The 25696-nt window shown below is 32.9% G+C and overlaps 1 protein-coding gene across 2 annotated transcripts in view; it reads right to left on the reverse strand.

Moving 5' to 3' along the window:
- Positions 1 to 25696, reverse strand: part of LOC129983696 (poly [ADP-ribose] polymerase 1-like) — a 71774-nt gene that overhangs the window by 953 nt on the left and 45125 nt on the right. For both annotated transcript variants that reach the window (XM_056093282.1, XM_056093281.1), the window contains 9 exons: positions 23363 to 23564; positions 19053 to 19178; positions 16219 to 16302; positions 10345 to 10467; positions 8812 to 9033; positions 7365 to 7517; positions 4293 to 4414; positions 4130 to 4191; positions 296 to 413 (listed from right to left, as the gene is read on the reverse strand). In XM_056093282.1, the coding sequence (XP_055949257.1) occupies positions 296 to 413; positions 4130 to 4191; positions 4293 to 4414; positions 7365 to 7517; positions 8812 to 9033; positions 10345 to 10467; positions 16219 to 16302; positions 19053 to 19178; positions 23363 to 23564 (1212 nt within the window). The remainder of the gene's footprint in view (positions 1 to 295; positions 414 to 4129; positions 4192 to 4292; positions 4415 to 7364; positions 7518 to 8811; positions 9034 to 10344; positions 10468 to 16218; positions 16303 to 19052; positions 19179 to 23362; positions 23565 to 25696) is intronic.

Below are 25696 nucleotides of genomic sequence, written 5' to 3' on the forward strand. Positions count from 1 at the left end.
TTTCAAATTTACTATGTAGTATATTTTTTGGAGAAAAATTTATTTAGTTGTTCAAGGACTTGGATAGCTGTCTTTAATTAAAAAAAGTAATTTGAAAAATAGAGAAATAATCAGATTTATAGGAAAAAGATTTAAATGTTTCTTAATAAATAATACAGAAATTGATGCAGCAATTGCTTAAAATAAAATAATTTTTTGATGAATTCTTTTTTAAAATCTATTATTTAAGACCTGAAATTCATTTGCATTTAAAACTACAAATATAAAATTTCATTAATTATCTTAAGAAGGATACTCGTTATATTGGAGTTGACTATTTGAAATATCTGTTCTCCGCACTGGTGTTCCATAAGGTACTTCGACATCACCAATATAAAATTTTTCCATCGGATCTGGTATTGTAGTACCCATACCTAAAAATAAATGTTATTTTTTAATGCATAGGTGAATATTTTTTTTCAAATTTATTAATTTTAGCAGAAAATATTCCTTTATGATGTTTGTTCTAATATACAGAATTTTATTGTAGCACATCCATTGCACTCATGAAATATTAACACCTGTTAGCTAGTATGTATTTGAAATATTAACACCTGTTAGCTAGTATGTATTTGGCAAACAACCGACAAACATTTATTTTCTATGACACAAGTGAAATTGTATGAAAAAAATATGTTGCATTTTTTATAGCGTATGGCATTATTATGTAATACTACTCACTTTTAAAGATAGGTTGGCTTGCCAGGGGTATTGGTTAAATTTAATGTCAGTCAAATCATTTAAATATAACTTTTTGCTCTCCTGATTGCCAAACAATAAACTAGTGTTATTTTAATTATTTATCATTGTGTACATAAATTTTTCAAATGGAAACCAATTCCAAGGATATTATAGCACTATTAAAAATGTAAAAATCTGATTCACCTATCATCTAACTTTTATGGTTTAGCTTCCTTTTTTTTATTCGTCTTGTAAACTACACAGGTATTAAATAAAATCCTTCTCCTTTGGCTTTCAAAAATAGAAGGAAATATAAAATTTGATAGATTTTAAATATTTGACAAGGCAATGATAATAGTTTGACTTTACAAGACAAAAACGTAATCTATTGTTAAAAAAATATTTAAAAAAATATTCAAAAAAATATTTTTTTTAATAAAAAAATTGCGAAAATTTTGAAAAAATTTGTACGATTGTTAAATTGGTATAATTAAAAAAACCCTTTGTTGCATTTTGAAATTTTATGAAAGTCATTTTTGTGCTATGATATTTTTGGAAGTTATTGCAGAGAAATCCCCAAATGTTGCTTAATTTTTAATTCATTAAACTTCTAATTAAAACTGCAACAACAACAAAAAAAAAACATTTCGAGTTGAACATTTCCATTTTTCAAGTTTTTATGTGCTAAATTTCGTAGTTGTATGTCAAATGGTCTAGCCCGTAGAGTACCAGCATGAATAGAGACGCATATGTATTTGTTATTAGTTTAGATTATCAACACATTTCATCTGTGTAATGATTATTAATGACTACAAATAAGAATGTAAATAGTATCTAAATTAAAATTTAATATTGCATTTAAGGGAATGGATAAAAGATTAGAGCAAGAATTATTTTTGTCGATATTGTCATTTTAAGTACATCAGATCAAATTGTCAGTTTTCTATTATCATATTATTGTTCACTATTTTTTGTCTTATTATTGCCATATTATGAAATAATAGCTTGTCTAATTTTTTTTTAAATTATAGACTTCCTTCACTGCTTTGAAAGCAGATAAGAGTGACTCCAAATAATAAATAATAATAGTAAATGTAACGAGAATTCTTTCTAATCGCCAGAATTGTCGCCAAATAAGATGGCAGATCTCTGCCTTTGGCAATTTGGAGAACATTCTGGCAACTCCTCACACCGAAAAATAAACTTTACCAAAGTTTGCTTCAGTCGGTGTGCAGTTCCTTTGCGTGCATGCGGCAACCCCATGTTTATTTTCTGGATGTAATTTTTATAGTATTAGTTGATTAAAATTTATGTCAAATATTATTCGACTCATTCCTATATTAACCATTATTTTGAATATATTGTTATATTCTCTCTAAAAGTTTGTGCATAGTTTGGTTTTATATAAGACAAATGGTTACTTCCGACTTCTTCTGCCTCTGTTGATAGCCGTCCCATATGTAAAAGTGCATATTAACTATTTGTTACTAAATCTCCATTTAGGAAGCCTAAAATATTACTAATTATAAAACATGAAAACAGCACTAAAATATTACATATATTTTTGATTGCTGTCGCCAGATATCAAAGATACAGTTTTCCGCATATCACTTAGCTGTGCCATCTTATTAAAATTTCTTAATTTCTTCGTTATATCAATTTCTTATACACAATATGCTTTCTAAAATGAATTTAAATTTATATGATAAGTCTTTGTTAAGTCCATTTTTGGATAGTAGGAAAGCTTCTTTCTTTTCCTTAATCTTACCATACTCAAGTCTAGGAACGTCCACCAATAATCACAGTCTTAAATTCATGCAACTATTTTTTTTTTTTTTCATCTATGATACCATTTTTAAAAATTGCATGTGGCAAATGCAGCAAGCCATCATCGAATGCAACAATCGAATTCCTTTATGTAGAGTTAATCTTACCTAACTAGCTTTTCGCATAAGAGATTCGCAAAACGAGCAATACAAAATGTAAAAAAGTGACTCGTTTAACTACCGATGTTTCGCAGAACGAGTGGCGAGGAGACAGCATGAATGAATTGTGCTGTCACATGCTGAATTGGCTCGTATCAGTCATGTATAAAAGTGTTGCCCGGATAGTGTTGCCGAACGTGACTCCGAGGAGTGTGACCACGTACTTGTGAAACATTAATAGATGATATTTTGTTTTTGGTCAAGATTATGAAGCTACACTATCCGGGCAACCCCATGATATCGATATGGGTGGAAGAATACAGCCAGAACATAAAAGCTTATGGAGCTGCATGCTATGTCACAGTAAAAAGCTGCAGCGGAGATTTCGTCAGGCAGGGAAGAAATAATGGATGCAACAATCTTCCGTGAAATAAGTGAGGTGGGAGAATCTTCGAAAATGATTGCATCGTATGCTGAGAAACATCGGCCTGGTATAGCAGTAGCTATGAGCGCTGCAAAATTTATTTAATGGTAATCCTATATCACATATTCACCAGATTTTGAAGCTTAGCTATAGACATATCTTTACATAATTTTTATGTAAAAAAGTATGCATTATAAATAATAAATTACATTATAATAAATTTGTTTGAATTTTTTTTTTTTTTCAGAATAGAACGCATTGCCCAATTTAATTGATTTCTGTTGAAAAAAATGTTTCGCATTAAGAATAAAATTAGGGAACGAATTATGTTTTTTAAGCGATAACTTAATAATTAATAAATCAAAATCAGTGAATTCAGTCATCCAGTAATCACTGCATTTTATGTAATGTAAAGCTTTCATTGTAAATATATTTGTGCACGTTTGCACATTTTATCACCGGCTATAATCAATAATAAATGTAGTGAATATATAAGAAAAAATTTCCTAGTTTCCCCCCCCCCTTTTTTCAGTTGGTTTGTTTCGTCCATTAATGTAAGGTTCTCCATAATTCATTCACAGTTCAAAATTAATATCCTCCTAATATTCCAAAATGTTCATCAAAGTATATATAAAGTAAAAAATAAATAAAAAATTATAAAACAAATACTATTACAAAATAAATAATACTTCAAACGGTCAACTCACAATAATTAATATTTTTGACCCAATTAATAATTCACAAACATTCCATGAGCGATCATTTCTTCTAAGATAAACCCAATAATATGAGTCAATATCGTTTGGTCTTTTTTGAAATCTGTTGGTTTAATAAACTATCACTGAAATTTATTAGAACCCGTCGAACGATCTGTTATAAAAATAAGCAATGGCTTTCACTTTTAGATTTTTTAAAATTATTTATTAATTTAATATTTTATGATTTTGTTTTTTATGTACAATATTTTAGTGATTTTCAATATTTGCCACTTCACGATCTATTTCAGTTTTACAATATCTCATATTTAATTATACGATTGAATAAAATGAATTGTCATTACCTAAGGTACTATGTTTTCCTTCAGGTAACTTCTCAATGTACTCGCTGCTAGTTTTTTGGTACCTAAGTGGAATAAAAAGAAGACAGTTTCAAAACACTGATAATAATTTTACGGTATAATAAAAAAAATTTATACCAATAGTGGACAAAAACCAGGTTCTTACATATTTCCTAAAGCCACTTCACATAGAAGCAATAAACCAATGGAGTCCCTTGTTCTGCAATAATTGGCGCTTTTAGACACCATATCAGCAAAATAGACGCCTTTTCCAAACATGTAACCAGTCTAAAAGAAGAATTATAATTTTTTTTCCTCTGTTAAATCTAAAAATTAGTATTTATTTAGTCAGATATCATTTTTATGTTCACTTTTTAAGGCAAACAAAAACTTTCAATGATAAAATGGCGCAAATAATTAGAGTTAGTTCAAATAGCTCCACAGTCACATAATTGTATACTGAAGAGCAAGAAAAACTGGTATGGCAGGTCGTGTGCAAATAACGGAGGTGTTCAACCAATCAGCGTAACGCAATGCGGTCGACAATGTGCATATTTAACAAAAGGTCTCTGAGAAGGCTAATACGTAGACTTTTGCTGTTACAATGGCAGGTCATTAAGATTTAAGTGATTTTCGACAGGGACTAGCTGTCGGTGCACGAGAGGTGGGGCACAGCATTTCCGAAGTAGCGATGAAATGTGGATTTTCGCGTACGACCATTCCCCCACAATACCGAGTGGCTAGGGAGCACTCTTCTGAATTTCGTCCCCTCTCTTGGCCATTTAATTCCCCTGACATGAGCATTATCGAGCATATCTGGGATCCACCACCTCGCACTCCCATGACATAGTGGACTGTCCTGCAGGAATCATGTTGTGAACTGTCTCTACAGTCTCTTCACAAATTCGTTGAATCAACGAATTTGTGAAGATACTGTACACTGCCAAGCCGTGTTGCGGCACTTCTGTGTGCTCGTGGGGCTCTAGATTGGTGTACCAGTGTTTCTGGAACTTTATTGTATGACTTAATGCACATGCACTTCTGACATTTAATAATTTCTGCTGTGTTGAGGTTGTGGATAAAATTTAAAGAAAAAAAGAAAAGAAAAAGTCACCCTTTCGAGTTTTGCCGTTAAAACACAATGTGAAAACATTTTTCAAACTTCACCATAATGATCACGAGTAATAGAAAGGAATATAATAATAAAAATTCCATAAAAAGGCATTTAAATCCACAGCCAACCCTTTAATAGCCTACCCTTCATTGGCGTGCAGTTTCTCCCATTAGGTAAATGTATTTATTAACAAGCATAATAAAAAGCTAAGAAATAATTTAACTAATATTCTAAATTCTAAAACGTTTAAATATCTTGCACTGAACTATTTTAATAATTTTAACAAGCATAAATTTATTAAAATAGTCGCGTACTGTTGACATAAATAAATGTCGATATTAAAAAAAATTCAGTTGAAAAGATAAAATCAATGCTAATTAAAGTTCCAATGCAAAAGCTACATTATTCAGATAATAAAAACAAATTATTAATTCAAATAATACATCTAATTAAGAATTTTTAAATTCAAGATGCATGCTGAAATTAATTGGATAAACGCATTTTATATGTATCACGTGATTGCGAATGGACTTATTTGGAAACCTTTAAATACCAACGGGTAACTATAAAAAAAATTCAGAAAAATTTGTTTTAAGGCATGTGAAATTTTTTTATTTAAAAATCAAAATCACTATTTATTTTTGAATGCGCAGTTAATTTGTTTACCTCACATTTATTTCTCACTTAGAACTTTTTAAATGCAATTTTAATTGACAAATTGATTGACATAGTAATATTTCATTGAAAATATTACCTATTTTAGTATTATTAGATTGAGGAAAAAGAAATCCATTATTTTTTCGGGAGATGGCTGTTTCTCGTAAAGTATTAATCAAACAATCACGGATTTATGCTCGTAGGATTCAAAAGGCGACAATTCGCACTAAAAAATTATTTTTCTTTTATTTGTTTGGTCCTTTCAGTTGTGAGTTACAGGGTGTTAAAAATGGAAGTCAACAAAGAGAAAGTTCGGCACATTTTAAAGTTTTTCTTTGATAAAGGCGAAAATTCAAACCGGGGAGCTGAAATTGGGAATAATGCTTATGATGCTGATACTATAACAGCCAATTACGTGCAATTTTGATTTCGTCGATTCCATTTAGGTATTTTTGATGTTAAATATGCACCTCTCACTGGTAGGCCCGTCATGCCAATAAAATCTCAGAAATATTCGAAGTTGACCGGCATGTTAGCAGTCGTAGCACCGCCTAGAAACTAAAGACCGACCATAAAACAGTTTTAAACCATTTGCACAAAGCTGGATTGAAAAAAAAGCTTGCTGTTTAGTTTCCACATTAATTAACACACACACAAACATGATGGATCGAATTCCCATCTGGGAAACCTTTGCAAACGAAATGAAATCGACCCCTTTCTTAAACGGATGGTGGCTCGGGATGAGAAATGGGTCCCATAAGACAGCATTGTGAGAAAACGATCGTGGTCAATGCTCGGTGAAGCAGCTCAAACGATGGCCAAACTAGATGTAATGGCCAGGAAGATTCTGCTGTGCATTTTGCGGGACTGTAAAGGAATAATTTATTACGAGCTGCTTCCATAGGGCCAAACTCTAATTTCGGATCTCTACTGTCAACAACTGAACTCAAAGTTAGTGATTGACTAGAAACGTTCAGAATTGGTCAAAAGGAAAGGTCTTGGGTTCCATCAGGACAACGCCAGGCCATACTCGCCTATAGTGACTCACCAGAAACTCCTGGAGCTTGGTTGGGAAGTTTTAATGCATCCACCATATAGTCCGGATCTGGCACTAAGCGATTACCATGTTTTTCTTGCATTGCAAAACTGCCTTAGTGATAAGAAATTGGCATCAAGAGAAGATTGTGAAAATCAATTCTTAGAGTTTTTCGCCAATAGGGACCAAGACTTCTACGAGAGAGGCATTATGGAGCTACTTTTAAAAGAGCAACAAATTGTAGAACAAAATGGTGCATATTTGATCAAGATTGGTAATCCGAAACTTGTTAGATAAAGTCTTAAAAATAAGGGATTTCTTTTTCCCCAACCTGATATTATAGCTGCTTAAAAGTATAAAAAATATTAATTGATTATAACATTATAGACTCTAAGTATTCGATTAATGTGGGATGCGACATATTTGCTTACACTTGGGGCTTCTGGTGGAGCTATACGCAGGCCCTGAGACAAAATTCCCACAAAATTAGTCAGCCTGGAGCCATGCCAAAGAAGTTTCTTGTTATGCAGGTTCTTGAATTTGTTGTACTTTTCACTCTCGCCGTGTCGGTTTATTCTGAATGCCTGAAATTTAAAAACAGAAAAAAAAAATCACGTAATGAGGCTCAAATATTTATTAAATGGATGAGGACAATCATTTAAAAAATTCTAAATGCATAGTGAAAAATATATTGTTGTTACGAAACATTAACCTTTGGCGTGAATTTAGCATTTTTACAGAACCGATCTTGTAATTGACGATCTCTGGCATGCAGTTAATAGTAGATGAAAATCAAATTTGTTTTTGAGAGGCACTTTTACATACCGATTGAAACCAAACTTTAACACAAAATTACACTTGCAGCCATAAATATCTAAACTAAATTTAAGTTGTAGTTTTGATTATATTAACATCCCGTTTTAAAGCAACACTAGGGCTATTTTGGGATGGACCTCTTCATTCTGAACCGCAGCCAGATGACGAGAAAGACACCTGAGCTGGCACCTCCTCTCTCCAATCGTTCACACCACACCAACAGGAGGACGTTTGGCCCCGACGGATTCAACGTGCACCGATGCAACCCGATGGAAGAACTGTGCACCGACGGCTCTTCTGTGGAATCGGGTCTCGAATCTGAAACCCAGCGGTTCCGAAGCTGAGATCTTACGACAGTCCACCGTGGTCGCTTGATATATTTAAATCATTGCTGTCTTAAATTATCTAGTTTACACTTTTCTGACGACAATACAAAACGACAGACGGTCATACCTTGCTTTCTTTAGCTCAAAATTTGGTGTCTTCATTGTAGATATTAAATCTGTGTAACAAATCTTATCTATCTAGCTCTCTTCATTTTGCTGCCATTGTGTTAACTATATTCGAACAACCGGGCGTAGACTTTCTTTGAACGAATTTTGCTCAATATTTGATAGAAATCTACACATTTGGCGTACAGGCGGTGTACCACATTTCATCCGTCTAACTCAAAGCGTTTTTGCGATATTTTTGTGACAAACTAACGGACATTTTTCAAAAATGTATTTTTCAAACTCTGGGAGGTCTGAAACATGAAAATTCGTCAAAATCTTCAGTTCGAATTTTTTGATGATTATAATAATTGCTCTATATATTCTACAAGAAAGTAAAAATGCATAAATTAAAAAAAATTAAGGTTTTTCATTTTTAACATAATTTGAATGAAATTTTAGTTCCAGTTACGTATATATTATAAAGAAAGAAATGCTTCATAAAAAATTTCAGATCAACGCATTATTATTTTTAAAAATTTCGCCATTAAGTATAATAAATCACGAATTATAATTAATACAGCTTTATTTAAAAATTAGATGATAGGTAAGACAAAGAAGTGTAGAATACCTCTATAATATCTAAACCGTATTGGCTATGGGTTGGCGCATGAGTGTTCTTAAGGTATATTTCGATTAGCAAGTACTCATCTGTGTCCTTTTCTACAATTTCGATATCCGCTTTCAGATTTCTATAATGGACATCAATAGGGTCTTCATCCTCCCCGTCTCCCTTAATAATGCTGTAGGCTATCTCGATTTGTAAGAGGGAGTCCAACATTTCAATTTTGTTCTGAAAATAGAAGCACATTTACTCCATTCATAAATTCGAATGCATATTTTTCAAAATATTTTCTATTATAAAATTATTCTTTATGAAGGAAATTTTATAAATAAATAATTCTATAAATAAATTGAAAAAAAAAAACTTTGAGTAACATATTATTTGCTGAAAGAGTATTTCAAATTGTTTGTTTTTTCCCTCTTCAAATAATTTAAAAGATGATATGACATTAATAACATAATTCACTTCTTATAATCAATGAATTAAATCTATTTACTAATCTAAAACATAAGGGGTGGGAAGACTTTTCCAGGGTACTGGCTACTTGTAATTCTTTCAAGTTGTTGCGGTCCACCCTATGGCATAGATGTGGTAAGATAAAAAAATAGTTCTACAGTATTTATTACAACTTAATAATAAATACGGATTATGTGCTTGATTACATAACGACAAAAAATAATAATAGCCACAAATATAATAATATAAAACAATTAAAAATAAATCATTTTCATCTAAAACTAGTTGTCGTAGTCTTTATACTGTCCACCCATCTTGAATGTCTCTGTATATAATTACTAACTGCTAATCTTGAACTGGATTCTACGTGGACGTCTGTGAGACGGAAACGATATGTCGTCTTAATCATACGCCTCATTAAAAATGCAGTTTCACACATGTAGGTACAGCCAAAGAACGACATTAAATGATATGGAACCTTTTTTAAAATTGGGATACTTTACTTTGTTCTTTTGATTCCAAAATTTATTCTTAGGTTTTGAACTATGTGCCTTTAAAATTATGTCATTTTGAAGGAGATATTTAAAATATATAAATTTTGAAGAGATATTCGTTTTCCTAAAGAGTTAAAAAGAAAATATAATTTATATTTTCAGTTATATCTTCCACATTAACATTCCAAATGGTTAACACATGAAAGTAACAATTGGTTTCTTTTATTATGTCCATCTTAAGTAAGGCGGTCACTCCCAAATGTCTTGGTGGTCCACCGGTCGATCACGATCGACTTAATGCCCACCCCTGTAATACATGGATCATAAGTTCTTCGGAAATAAATAGGAAGTATTTGCTAGGAGCCAAACAGTCTGAGCCAAAACTTTCAAAAGAAAATAAATAATAAATGCTAATTTGGAGATACAACAGAAAAGAGCTAATTTATTTTTGCTATTAATGACATGAAATAACAAATAAAATTAAACAAAAAAAATCATAAAAGTATTAATTTATATACATTCTTTTTTTTTTTTTTTTGCTTCCTTTCGCAAAAAAAAAAAAAAAAAAAAAAAAAAACTAAGTACGTACGTTTATTATAGATTCGTTGTCCAATAAAGGCGGCTTCTTCAATCCAAAGTTATGAGGAATTAAGGTGAAGAATCGATTCGAGACTTCAGTTATTTTGGATTTGCTCCCACCTCTTGCCAGAATCTATGACATAGTATATTATTTTGTAAAATACTCCTTAAATCGCAGTTTACATTACATTAAAAGATCTTTGGAAAAAAAAAGTGAGATGGATTATAAGAACAAACACAATTGTATATTACAAAAACAAATTTATTATATACTAGCCGCCTTTGGCTACCAGCCGGTTCGCCAATCTTAATGTTCGTTTAAATTTTAATAATTAAATAGGTTGAACCGGAGTTTAACCCCCTTCTTCGCCAAGTTGCGATAACGCACCAAAGTTGGGAATCTTTATTATGCACTATAATTGAACATCTGCTCCTTTGCTTTTAAACATCTCGCAAGGCCGTTGTTGGCGATTTTTAAAAATTGAGACAAGCAGGAGGTTAAACTCCGATCGTACCATTAAATATCTTACGCAATTCCAACTTTAATAGATTCTTCAGCAAAATATTTTAAAATTTCAAATTTTGATAGTCATATAATTCACTCATAATATTATAAAGGCCTTCAGTCATAACGTGATATGTATCTCTCTAATTTTCCGTTACCCCTCGTAGAATTTATGCTTTAAATTAAAGTGTAAATGATTAATCTGCAATTAATATAATAATACTTTTTACTGAAACAAAGCATTTTTTTTAATAATATGATTACTGATAATAGAGTCACTGAGCGTTTAAACTTTATGGGCACTAAAGAATATATTTCTTAATTTATGTAATATCTCAAGAATTTGTCAACAAAATTTTCTCAGATTTATCATGAACAGATTGATCAATTAACAATGTTTAATTTTAAATGCATCAAATACTAAGAAAATAAAATGAATCGTTTAAAATAATCGATCGAAAACAGATTTAAAAATACTACTTAAAAAACGATGTACTTAAAACTATAAGCATATACAAAAAATATATATAACTAACATAAATACAATTTAATTACAAAAGCATGCAACTAACCTAAAAATAATTTAAATAATTGAAAACAGGTTAAAAAACGATGTACTTAAAACTATAAGCATATACAAAAAATATATAACTAACATAAATACAATTTACTTACAAAAGCACGCAACTAACCTAAAAATAATTTAAATCATCCGTTGATAATGGTTGTCATGTCAACAATCAGAACACAATGCGCATGCGTGAATTTTCTTCGCCAGTTACGGTAACGCAAATGCGTGAATTTTTCTACGCCAGTTGATGTAACGCTATGCAGATTATACATTTTTAATTTCCTTTACTCTGTGTTATTTTAATTCAAAAGTACTTCAGAATGAATCTGAAACATGGATTAATTAACAATGTTTAATTTTAAATGCATCAAACATTAAGAAAATAAACAGAATCGTTTGAAATAATCCTCCGAAAAATGTTAACCCTGGCCTCATTACTGTTTTGAGAAAAAAAACTGAAGGCTTACTCATTTGGCGGTGGGGAAAATTGAAGATTTTTTTGGCGGAAAAGTTAGTTTTTAATTAATAATTAAAATTCTAATTAAAATTTCAAAAGAAGGGACCCCAGGTGCACATTCCCGACCTCTAAGGTATACATGTACCAAATTTGATAGCTGTATGTCAAATGACCTGGCCTGTAGAGCGCCAACAAACACACACACATTGAGCTTTATTATAAGTATATAGACAAAGAGATGAAATAGATAACGTAAGTTTGTCATAAAATCTTCATTAAGTATACACATTAGAAGTAAAGGATAGATTATAGATGTTAATTGATATATTAGTATTTGTAAATCTGAACTTTAAATAAACTATTGAAGAATTCTAATTTATATTAGCTTATTATAATATATATATATATATATATATATATATATATATATATATATATATATATATATATATATATATATACATACAGTACCCACCCGAGTATCTGGCTTTGACCAACCTAGTTTACTTAATCGTAATTAATTGAGGAAGGCAAGGCATTTCATAGACAATATTGCCAAGGCATTGGAAGCAGGCGTCCCACGATCCTCCTATGTATCGTGTGTAAAATGCAAATTGTGACAGGGACAGAACAGAACTCTTCTCGTTGTTCATTGTTTCGTCACTGTGTAAGGGACCTCAATGGTTGCCGCTGTTTTTGAATGTAACTGCATAGTATGTACAGGTTTCGTAAATTGTTCTTGGGGTATGCTTAATGTTTTTTTAAGTATGCTACAGTGAAGTGTATAGGTTAAAGTGTGAACAGTTTATATTCCTTACTTTTACTACTTTTTCTCTAATAAATTATTGCAATGCAATATATAAACATATAAACTTCCTTCCGTACAGAGCCTTCTATTTTAACTCATACGTTAGCTACTGCTTCTATGTTTTACCGGGCATCGTTCACATTCTACGTGGCTTGCGAGCAATGGAGGGCTTGATGCTCAATAAGAAGTGAAAAAAATACGTATTATAACAGATGAGTTTTGGAATAAAAACTTTGTCTTCTGGTATCGGTGGGCAAAGAAATGAGTTCATAGAATTCCGGCTTTTTTGTAATCCGGCCTCTTGTTCTTACGCCACATTAGGCCGAATGTTCGAAAGTGTACTTATTTAAAATAATAAAAATACCAAACAACCAGTTCCCCAGCCTCAATTATTATACTGATTTCGTCAGTTTATTTTATTCCAAATGAAAGTACATGACTTTTAGATATGGCCATCTTTCTTCACCCCGCTCCCTCACTTTTGAGTGAAATTTCAAAAACATTACTTCCGTGCAGATACCAAATGGGGGAAAAAAAAAAAAAAAAAAAAAAATCAGAATCTTTCATGCCCAATCACCAAACCGATACCACCAATTTTTGCTTTATTTGAAATTGTATTATTTTAGATATGTCTTTAAAGGCTGAAAATATCACAAATTATGTCTTTAAAGGTTAGAAATATCGCAAAATATAACTTTTAACGTATCTTCCACCCTTAGTAAATGAAAAAAAATTTCTTCAATTCATTTGACCAATTTGCGAGATAGTTAATCAATTAGAAATCTCTAGAATTTACGATACAATTATCCTTTAAACAGCTCTTTCAATTGGTGTTAAAAGATATAGTCCGTCAAAGTTGGTTTGCATTACTATATTAATGCCATTAATATATTAAACAAACAACTGGTCATGGTGTCTAGCGAAATTTCATTTTTAATTAAACATTTAAGGATTTATAAATAAACCATTTCACCGACTGAATGGAAACATGACCTTCTACAAACAATTATTAAGGCACCCTTTATGTATTGAAATATGCGCTAATTGTGAAATTTTCACTTGCAACATCCATTTATGATGCCGTGAAATAAATTCTTCAGGGCACAAATTAAATCTGAATATCCCTTGTTAAAATGCTAGTTAGATTACCATCATTATATTGAGAGATAATGCACTTTTAGCGCATCCACAAAAAAAGAGAGGTCATTCTATATTGAGAGAGCTGTATGAGATTTTTATCCGTCTGTAGTGATAAGTCGTACATTTGTTGGATAGGATTTTTCTTTATATTATTAACTCTTAATATATAATAAAATAAATAAAAATCCTTGAAAATTTCAACAAAAAAAGTAAGTTTTATCGGGATTGTATTGAGAAAAAAAAACGGTGATTGGTGGTTTGGTTTTACGAACTGTTTTGTTTTTTAACGAAACGATATATGCAGAATTGTTTCACCTACTCATTTTTAGCTGCTTAATGGTTCGAGGCAATAGTCAACTTTTTTATTCAAATATATTTTAGATCCTTGAAAGAGTATTTATTGTTTTTACTTCTCGCTCACAATGCATACAGAAAGAAGGCATACATTCCTACATGATTGTGGTTTGTTTCTGTGTTCTTACATCGTTAAACAATTTACACTGAAACTTTTACATTACCTCGCATATTCGACTGCGTGGAAGATATCCGCATATAAATATATTACCTACCAATAAGTAATTGGACACCTGTGATAAAAGAGATAAACATAATTTATTCATGTCCAATAGGTGAATAGAGCCTCTACCTGAGGCAATTACAGCCTTAACCCTCCGGCCATGTTTTCCTCAAGTATTTGGCAGATAGACAATGGTATTTTCTTCCACTCGGCTTGGAGAACACATAAGTTCTTCCACCGATTTTGGACGGTTATTGCACCCCTTCATTCAAACATCCAACTCATTCCAGAGGTTTTCTATAGGATTCAAGTTCGGACTCTGCACAGGCCAGTCCAATCGGTTTACCCTGCTGTCGTCATATCAATCCATGGTGGACCTCACAACATGACAAGTGGCATTATGATCCTAGAAATAACAATGATCGAACCCGTAAAACTGCCACAGTGTAGGAAGCACATTGTTGTCTAGAATAGTGTAGTTGGAATTTGCGTTGAGATTAATATGTATTGGGATCAAGGGTCCCAGTCCATACTACGAGAAACATCCTCGGACCATAATTCCATCTCCGCCTAACTTTACTGTAGGCATAATGCATTCTGGCAAAAGGCGTTATCCATGCATACACCAAATCCAGACTCTACCATCTGATTGGTCGAGATTGAACCTTGATTCAACACTCCAGAGAACTTGTTTCACTCGTCTATGGTCTAATTTCGACTGCCTTGCACCATCTCAACCGAGACGCGCTATTGGATTTTGGAATCAAAAGCTTATGGGCGGCAGCACGACCATGGAAACTAAGCAAATGTGCACCCTTAAGGATGGTATTTATCGAAAAAACAGTCCAGGGTGCTTTTTGAAACTTTTGAAGTATGTGGGTCATTGTTTTGGTGCGATTTTCCGAATTTCTTTGAACAGCACTCTTCGGTCTCTGCCTCTTAGTTTCGTGGTTCTGCCGAGTCGAAGCACATTCCGACAATCACCACTCACCTTCCATTTCCTAATCACAAAAGCCATGTCGATTTTGAAATGTTTAACTCACTGGATATGTCCTTTTAAGTATCAGCCATTTCTATGATATCCGGTATCTACGACTTTCTCGAAGTCAGATAGCTCTGCATTTCGTAGCATCTTGCATGCGACTAATACCAATGCTGTTTACTACAAGATATTTAAGCACAAAATACGGGACGCAGATCAGGACCGCAGATATCCACATTTGCATGGATGTGCAAATACATACTATCAGACAGTGTATAATACATTTTAATACATTAAATTATCATTTCTTTATCATGTTATTTATAAATTGTAAGTTAAATAAAGACAAGAAAAAGAGAGTGGCACTTGCTGATACTCCACCCTGGAATATTTTAAAGTTTTTCGAATGCTTATATTGGAGGCTTTCAAGAGATAGAAAGACATCTTGATGATATGTTTGTTAGACCAGCCATATTCTAATGGTTGTAACAATTTCATACGAGCAGACGAATCGACTAAAAGACATAATGGCTAGGTATCACACTGTAACGCATTTACACTTCAATGTTATTGTATTTGCTAAACTAAAAAAGTATATCTTCTTTATGGATATTTTCAATGCATGCCTCAAAAATATTAGGGCTTCGGAAATGTGCATATCTGAAAACAAACATCTGTTGGTTAAGTATCACAGAAACTATTAATAACTTTATTTCATTTTTAAAAATAATTTTATATCATTTATAAAATTAAGGTTATTACTTTCTTAATTTTCTTAAATCGTCTATGTAATTAATGATAGATATCGTTTGAATCATTTTATTAAGGCATTTCAAAAGAGACTCGAATAATATTAAAAATAATGGAAGAATATGATAATAAATATGTAGTTTCTTAAAATTACCTGTTGGGCTTCTCCGAGAATTCCATACGCCATAGCGATTTGTTTTTCAGAAATCTTGCCAAGTGGCATTTTCTTCAGATCAATCTGGAATTTCCAAATGTTTAGAAATAATAAAAAGCGCAGAAAAACATAATAAAAAAATAAAACTCGTCATCTATAAGAAGGCATCGAATTTCAATTGCATTACTCCTTTGAAATCCGTATCTTTTTCAAAGAAGCTATATCGCGAAAAATGAAAGATTAAAAAAAAGTTTCATATTAATTACAGATGATTCAGGAGTCCTAAATGACTTCGAAAACTAATAATTCGCAAATGAACGAGCATCTATAAATGCCCTTTGCTCGCAACAGATCAAAATAAATTTATAACTACTACTTCAACCATGTAGCAGTAATTGTTATGCTATTTTACCACAGTATTGTTAGGTGCGGAGGTGAAGAACTTTTGAGTTCAATTACTCCATTAACCGCCACTCAAATAGGCAATCGCTACTATAGTTTATAATTTAAATGGACACTACTGGTTATACAGCTGGCAGAGTGATACTACATAACCTGGTCTCTGAGTAACGGCTACCAAATGTTCAATGTGTCGTCTTCCATTCGGAAATTCCAATGTCAGATGAGATACCCTTTCCACAGTAGTTAACGATATTTCTGTAAATGCTCTGTCATACGATCAGAAATATAGAAAATGAAGTCCTCTTTCATTTCTGCGAGTTGATATCTATCAGCTGATGGATGCTAATAGGTGTTTTCCTCTTGATTTTCTCGTATATTTTCACAGTATGATCGTTGTATATTTTCGTATTAATTTTTTTTGGGGGGGGGGGTATTGTACAAGTGGCATGCTGGGTAGTTATATAATGAAAAAAAAATTAAATTTGAATTTCAATCTCTTCCAATTTATCGGTGTCCAATATTTGATACATATTTACATTGGGATAACATAACCGTTACTCATTCATAAGAATAGATAGATAATATACTCGTTAATCAATTTCATCCAACAAGTATATCTTATATTTTAGATGACATGTTATCCATTTGCAAATGTTTATTCCACTCATTTTCTTATTTCGTACTAGTTGCCTTTGGTGATCAGCTGACTCCCTTGGAATGTCGCTTCAATAAAATATCTTATGCATAATTTAATAGTCGTGAGTCTCTCAAAATAAAATTCTTAGGAATCGAATTGTGATAGACAGTAACGCAATATTCAATAAATAAAACATTGCCTTTATTCATTGGTTATGGACCATCCTAATGGAGTCAAGTCCCATGACATCATAGTGCCCTGTTCATCTATCTACTAACTTTTCCGGCTTTAGTTTAGTTATATTAACGTCTTATTTTAAAGCAAAGCTAGGTTTATTTTGGGACGGACCTCAGAATTTTAAGATGACGAGGATGACACCTGAGCTTGCACCCCCTCTCCGGAATTTCACGCCACATCAGCGATAGGACGTTTAGTCCCAAAGGATTTAGCATGCAACAGACACGCTTACACTGTGGTTCTTCGGTGGAAGCGGGTCTCGAACCCGAAACCCTCCGGTTCCAAAGTAGAGACCTTACCACCAGGTTACCGCAGTCCTGACTCACCAGGTATAATAATTTTTTTTATTGTAAAATCAGTTACACGAAATCTTTTTCCCCCCTTTGTTTATGACAATGGGGGGAAAAACCGCTCTATCAAATATTTGACGAAACAGTTAAATGTTTTTAATTTCAGTATAACAATGAAATCTAGCAATAAAAATTAAACAAATTAAAAAATCTGCATAACAGTTAAATTTGCATAATAATTAAATTAATAACACTAACAAATATTAAATATATTTTAAGTGATGTAAAAATGAATTTTGTTCGATTTCTTCCGGAATTAGCTTGCAAAACGACTAAAATATCAATTTTTAATTAAAATTTCCAAAAAATGGTTCCAAAGTGCATATTCCCATCCTCTAAAATAGATATTCGCCAAATTTGGTTGCTTATGCCCGTCTTATTTTCTGTTTACAGACATGCAGATTTTCATAAGAGCAGACACGGCCCTTACACTGTCTGATGTAGAACAGTTTCACCAGTAAAGCATACTGCTGTAAGGTAGGGCCCATTTTAAGCACACATCAACAGCCAATCACAGACAACAGTCAAGAACGAACTGCTAGCAGATCATTTGCTTTTCACATTTTACAAGGAATGCATGGCGCTGCTGTCACGCATGCACTAAGAATTTTACGTAATCTATCTCGATATGCAAATTTCCTCGTTCTTACGTGACAGAAGCACCATTATTTCACTTCTGGTACTATTTCTTGGGGGGGGGGAATTCATCTTTCCATGCTTTTCACAGTCTGTATATGAATTGTGGTTTCATTTCGCTCATTCGTTTTAGGTGTAGAGGCCGCCAAACAGGTGAAGTTATTTTATGGCCACTTGTATTTTAATATAAAATAAAAATTATTGTAAACAATTTTTTTTTTCAAATAAAATAATTTCTAACATACATAATTGAAACATACATTGAGTTTGAAACATACTTAACATCAATGAAAAATGTAACTGAATAGCTCTAAAAATTTTGAACATATTAGTTCTCTCGATAAGAAAAAAAAGAAAAGAAAAAAAAGAAGGAAACATTAGCAAAAGTTGTTCTGTCAATAATTTCCAGAATTCAAACATATGCGAAAATTATTTCCAATATATTCTTTTTAATACAAGAAGAAATAGAAAATATTGATCCGACTTTCTCTATTTTAAATATGCAAGAGCGGAAATATACGAAGGGAATATCTGACGTCAAGCACTGCTTGCAAGATTTAAAAATATTTTACCTCAAACTCGATCATAGTATTCATCAATACATCTTCATCAAAAATTAAACAAACCAGTTCTTTTACTGGTTTTGATAATCTCGAGTTTTCTCCTGGCTTCAGCTTCTGCTGCACCTCTGGGCTATCCTGTAAATTAAGGAAAATGTTAAAATCAGAATTTTTTTTAAAAAAATGTAAAAAACAGTTACAGTTAACAGTTGAAATGTAAAAAACAGTTATGGTTTGAAAGCGCCACTTTGTACAAATGGGATTTTGTTTCAAAAACGTAGCCACGTTAGAGGGAGAAGTTCTTACAGTGATTTCTCCATCTAATTTTGGTTCAGACTTTTGAGACTCGACCCCAATTAACTCCTTAAAATTTCAAAAATTCAGTAAATACATTAGCGAAAAAAATCGAAAATCTAAATTTTGATTCAGTTTCACTGTCCCGTCCAGCTAATTACACTGCTAAATATTCCTTTTCTATTTCTGAAAGTATAAAAATTATGAAAATTTGAGTATCAATATCTTAGGAGATTTGAGACTATTTCGATGACTACCCCGATGAAAAACTAGCCAATCAACTGGCAACTCTTGTTCGATAACGCCATTGATTGGCTTGGAATAAGGGCTTTATAGTTAATGAATGGTTGATAATTAATATTTGCTATCAGTTTTTATTTCTCAGTCATCTCTGTATAAATTCCTACAAAGCAAATTAAATTCATTGTTATCTTCTCTGTTTGAAAACAGATCTGAATAAAAAAAAATATGAAAAATAACTCCACTGCAATGGGTTCCATCATAATTCGTTTTTGCTTTCTCTTAAACGAAGTAAAAAGAAATTGTGGTAGGTATCAAAAAATTGGAACTCCAGATTTTAACGAATCGTCACGTTTGAGGCCTACCTGAATTCAAAAAACGCACCTGTCTGTGAATACGCAAACTTTGCGCTACATAAATGAAATTTTGTATGCGATCTTTATACCATATTTGTGGGGCCGCGGTGACCTGGTAGTAAGGTCTCGACTTTGAAACCTGATGGTTTCAGGTTCAAAATCGGATCCCACCGAAGAACCGTCGTGCAAGCGGGTCTGGTGCACGCCAAATCCTTCGGGAGCCAAACGTTCTCCTTCTGATGTGGTGTGGAAGTTTGGAGAGGGGAGTGCCAGCTCAGGTGTCGTCTTCGTCATCTGACCACGGCTTAAAATGACGAGGTCCGTCCCCACATAGTCCTAGTGTTGCTTTAAAACGGGACGTTTATATAACTAACGTATACGATATTTGTAGAGTGATTTCTACAATATTTTGAATGAAATTCATTTGAGAAAACTCTACTTATTCAACTCCCCAGCCACAAGTGAATCTGATAGCTACAAAATATAGAGAACTAGACGAATAAAATTTGGTTCATAAATTTGACATCTAAAATGTAGAATCTTAACACATTTTGTATCAAATCGACAAAAAATTGACCATCTGTCGGGCTTACTCTCGCGTGCACGTAAACGCAATAACTCATAAATGTAATAATTTAAATAAATGAAATACGGCATGAGATTTTGTGACTACAATTGTAATTTTCTGCCAATATTTTGTTTGATTCGGTCGGTAAAAAAGTGTTTAAAATGCATATTCACAAGTTAGATTTACGCCAAAGATCTATATTTCGTAAATGTTTGCCAATGCAATTAGTTTAGTTTAATTAAACTAAACTAAAAACTAAACGTTTTAAAGCAACACCAGGGCTCTTTTGGAACGGACCTGGTAATTTTGAACCGCAATCAGATGACGGGAACGGCACCTAAGTTGGCATCGCCCCACCCCCCTTCTTCAAACTTCCGTACCACACCAGCGGGAGTATGTTTGGCCCCAACGGATTTAGTTACGGACGGACCTGTTTACACGACGGCTCTTCGGTGGAATTATGTTTCGAACCTGAAACCCTTCGGTTCCAAAACCGAGACCTTACCACCAAGCCCCGCCAATGCAATGAGAAGCATTCGCAACCCTACCAAAAGTCCACAATTTTATGTGTGAGGGAAAGGGATAATTATAAGGGACAAAGGATTCTCGTTTATTGGAGAATACGCAAAAAAATTTCAGTGAAACCACTCTCTTTATTTCGTGCTTGGAAACAACAAAATCGTTAGCCAGACAAAGTGTAAATGATATGATATTGCTGAAAACCATAAACAGATAAAGTACTTACTGAAAATTGTAATTAAGAATTTAAACACTTTCTTAAGAAACTGATCAGAATTCTGAACTCATCCGGTGCCTTTAATGTAATGATATTGCACAGCCGCTTGTAGCTTCAATTGTTTGCAAACTAATACACTAGACAATATATTTAGTATTTTTTGTGGGAGAAGCGGGGGAAAATCACTTGCACTCTTGCGAATTCTGAATCTGAGTAAATACACTGAAGTGACGAAAGTTACGGTAGGTACAGCAATCTGCAAATATACAAATGACAGTAATATCGCGTAAAAAATTTATAAATGGACAATGCATTGGCAAAGATTTCATTTGTATTCAAGTGATTCATGTGAAAAGGTTTTCGACGTGATTATGACCGTATGAGGCAAATAAACAATCTTTGAAAGCGGAATGGTAATTGAGTTGGACTCATGAGGCACTTCACTTCGAAGATCATTCAGAAATTTAACATTCCAAGGTCCACAATGTAAAAATTTGCCGAGAATATCTAAATTCAGGCATAATCTCCCACCATGAACAACGCAGTGGCCGGCCGTCTGGGCTTAATGTCCAAGACCAGCAACGTATGCGTAGATCTGTAGGTGTTAACAGACACGCAACACTGCTTGAAATAACTGCAGAAATCAATGTGGGATGTATCCATTAGGAGAGTGTGCGAAATTTAGCTTTAATGGGGTATGGCAGCAAAAGACCGACTCGAGTGCCTTTACTAATAGCACGACATCGCCTTCAGCGCCTCTCCTGGGATCGTGATCATATCGGTTATACTCTACACGACTGGAAAACTGTGGCTTAGTCAGATGAGTCACCATTTCAGTTGGTATGAGCTGATGGTAGTGTTTCGAATGTGGCGCAGACCTCTCTGAACCATGTAGTAAAGTTGCCAACAAAGCAATGAGCAAGCTGGTGACGGCTCCATAACGGTGTGGGCCATTTTTAATTGGAAAGGACTGGGTCCTCTAGTAAAAATGAATCAATTATTGATTGCAAATGGTTATGGTCAGATACTTGAAGACCACTTGCAGCTATTCATGTATCCAAGCAATGATGGAATTTTTATGAATGACAATGTTTCATGTCAGTGCAACACAGCTGGACAATTCCAGAGAATGATTTAGCTACCTAGATCACCCAATATAAATCCGATTGAACATTTATTGGACATGATAGACAGGTCAGTTCGTGCACAAAATTCTGCACTATCAATATTTTCGCAATTATGGACGTCTTTAGAGGCAGCAGGGTTCAGTATTTCTTCGGGGGGGGGGGGGTCTAATGACTTGTTGAGTCCATGCCACGTGTATTTTCTGCACTTCGCAAGGCAAAAAGATATACGACAAGTTATTAGTAAATATCCCACACTTTTGCCACCTAGCTGTGTAAAGAATTAGCATTATGTCACTATTCGTTAATTCTGTGAAGAATAATTAGCCAACACTAAAATAATTCATGGATAATTAAAGTTAAATGTAGATTGCCATCTTATCACGTGCGTTTCTAATATTTTGATCACTTAACGTAGAAAACTTCAATAAATGAAATTCTATGACTTCCGATTTGTTTCATTTCGTTTGCTTAAGAAGCAGGAAAAAGCCTATCAGATTTGCTGTTAATAATCTAGTAATTATAGGTGCGTATTAATGATATTTCTTGGATATCGCCATTTTCTCTTGAACATGCAACAGCACCGCTTTTACCTAGATTATCAGAACCCAAAAATATAACTTTTTATTCTTCTTTATTAAATAATGTATCGTATGTGTTTATCAATTGTCGTTCATATTAAATCTGCACCTTCTTTTTGAATAATCCTGTATATTTAACACTTACAGCTTTCGAAATGCTTTGATTTAATCACCTTGTCCGCATATTCTGACCTTTGACAAAGTTCTATAAGTTCTTACTTTTATTCAAGTTACGGCAATACAAATTACACCGATTGACTAAGCATGATCTTATTTTATATAACCCATCTTTTAATCACAATATTTATTTTAATCAAAACCCCATCTTTTTCCGGTTGATCGGCACTGCAGATGGTTTTAGTTGCGTAGCATACGATGGTTTAGTTTATTGCTGTGTATAAAAATGTAAATATAAATTATTACCTGCCCGAAATCAAGTTCTAATGGATACTTGCGGCCAGGATACTTTTGAAAATTCTTTCGGTTCCACCAACGGTTTCCCGTCTGTTCATAGAATAACTTTTTAAATGCATGGATTGCCCTTTCAACATCATCATAAAAGCTTTCGACTTTTTTCCCACCAATTTCAGTGCCTACTCTTCCCCATTGTCTAAAAAGGTAATAACTAAACAAACAAAAAAAATATTATACATATATATTGTTCTCCACTATGTCCGTAAAGTCAACAGGTTAGCTTGTAGTGGGTGTAGGATGTAACACTGTCAACAAGTAACAACGTTTATCAACGCAAAGGCAGAGAGGACAAAACACAGCCGAGACCTACACAAGCAAAGCACAGCAGCACACTTACAACAAACAGCAGCCCTGGAGTAGTAATTGGTAGTAAACAACAACCACAGCACACAAAGCGGCTAGACAGAAAGTAGGGGGATGCATCCACGTAGTTATTCACTTAAGGTCTCTCCGAACGCCTGCTATTCTCCACTGTCACCTCTAGGGATTGCAATACCGGACCAAAATTTCAATACCGGTATTCGGTATTTTTTAAATCTTAATACCGGTGCTAGAAATTTTAGAAAAAGAAAGAAAACACAGGTGTTTCTTTGTTTTATTTGCCAGTTTTATTAGAGAGTGTAAATATCACAAAGAATAATTTGTAGCCTATAAATTATAACAGTATATAAAGAATCACAAAAAGAATAAAATAAAGGGACATCTTATTTAGTTAAATCACAAAAAAAGTGTAAATATCACTATTCAGTCTGAGGTACTATTACAAATTTTGGAAATGTGATCTTAAAAAAACATAATGCATCCATTGTACTGTCATTAAGCCTGAAAAGTAATTTTGTGTAAAAATTACCAGCTATCGAAAACGCTCTTTCGGCATCTACGCTAGTTGGTGGTGCTGTTAGCAATGCGCGATATATTTTTTTCAAGTATTTACCTCTAATCCCTCATCTTAAAATAAATCGATTTCTAGTCGGATGGTTTTGGATATAGCTGATTTCTGTATTGTATTTTGGTTCGTTGAAATTTTTTTTATTTATCGCTAATTCTAATTTTTGTTCAAAAGACAATTCCTTTTCACTATCGACAGTAGTGACATCATAATCTTCGATAATTGAACCGAATACTGAATGTGGATAGGTTTGTGGGTAAAAAGTTTTAAGAAAATTTACTCTAAACTTAATCAGATTTGAATTGGTTCTTTTCTTTTCTTCTTTTTCATTTTCATTTTTAAAATCATTATAATTATTTAAATACCATAAGACATTTTCTATTTCGGTATGCCTTTCTTCTGTGCGATTTTTCAATGTAATATATAATTCTTTAGATAGTGATGTGTGTTGTTCTTTCAGTGACTGCAACATGAAATTTATTGTCGCATTAGCTGTTAATAAATTAGAATCTCTCCGACATAACGCCTCAAAAGTCAGTTTTATTGTATGTAGAGCTGATATAGTTGTGTATATTAAGTCGAATTCACTATCTGAAAAATTTATTTACAGGTTTAAGTCGATTATTGCTTTTTGGATTGGATTTCCCAGTTTCAAAAATCGTTCCATCATTAGGAGTAGACTGTTCCAACATGTTTTAGAATCTAATATTAACATATATTCTGTTTTATTTTCAGGTAGTATATATTTTAGTAATATATCCTTTTTTATAGAGGAACGTTTAAATATCTTAACAATTTTTCGAACCTTATAAATTATAGGAAGCCATTCTTGATAGGTTAATATTTCATCCTCATTAAGCAATATCTTCTTCAACAATTACATTGTCATTACTTCATTGTCAATATCACTCTCACTCTTACTCTCTTCAAAGTTGGAATCCGAAGTTTCTATGTCCACAGTATTTGGATTCTTCTGTTCTTTCTTTTTTTTTTTTTTTTTTTTTTTGGTATAATACACCTATTACTCCTAATTGAATTCCATGTACATAGCACAACTGCTGATTTGCACCAATCAACTTTCCAACTTTTTTCATAATTGTTGCTCCATCAGACGTTATGGATACAATATTTTCTTTCAGGGATAATCCATGTTTCGCTCATTTAGATTTAAGCAATTAATTAAGCCATTCATTAGCTAATTTATTTCGCCCGTCAGGGAGACATAAAAACAAAAACGTATGCTAATTTGTCATGTTGGCGTTCCCTGAACATATAGTGGAGACAATTTTAAAAATTTTTAGTAAATACCGAAAAACCGGTATTTAAACTTGTGAATACCGGTATTACAAAATTGTACAAATGTCTCAAAATACCGGTATTCGGTATCTCGGTAT

This window comes from Argiope bruennichi, chromosome 9 (assembly GCF_947563725.1).
Source record: "Argiope bruennichi chromosome 9, qqArgBrue1.1, whole genome shotgun sequence".
Lineage (NCBI taxonomy): Eukaryota > Metazoa > Arthropoda > Arachnida > Araneae > Araneidae > Argiope > Argiope bruennichi.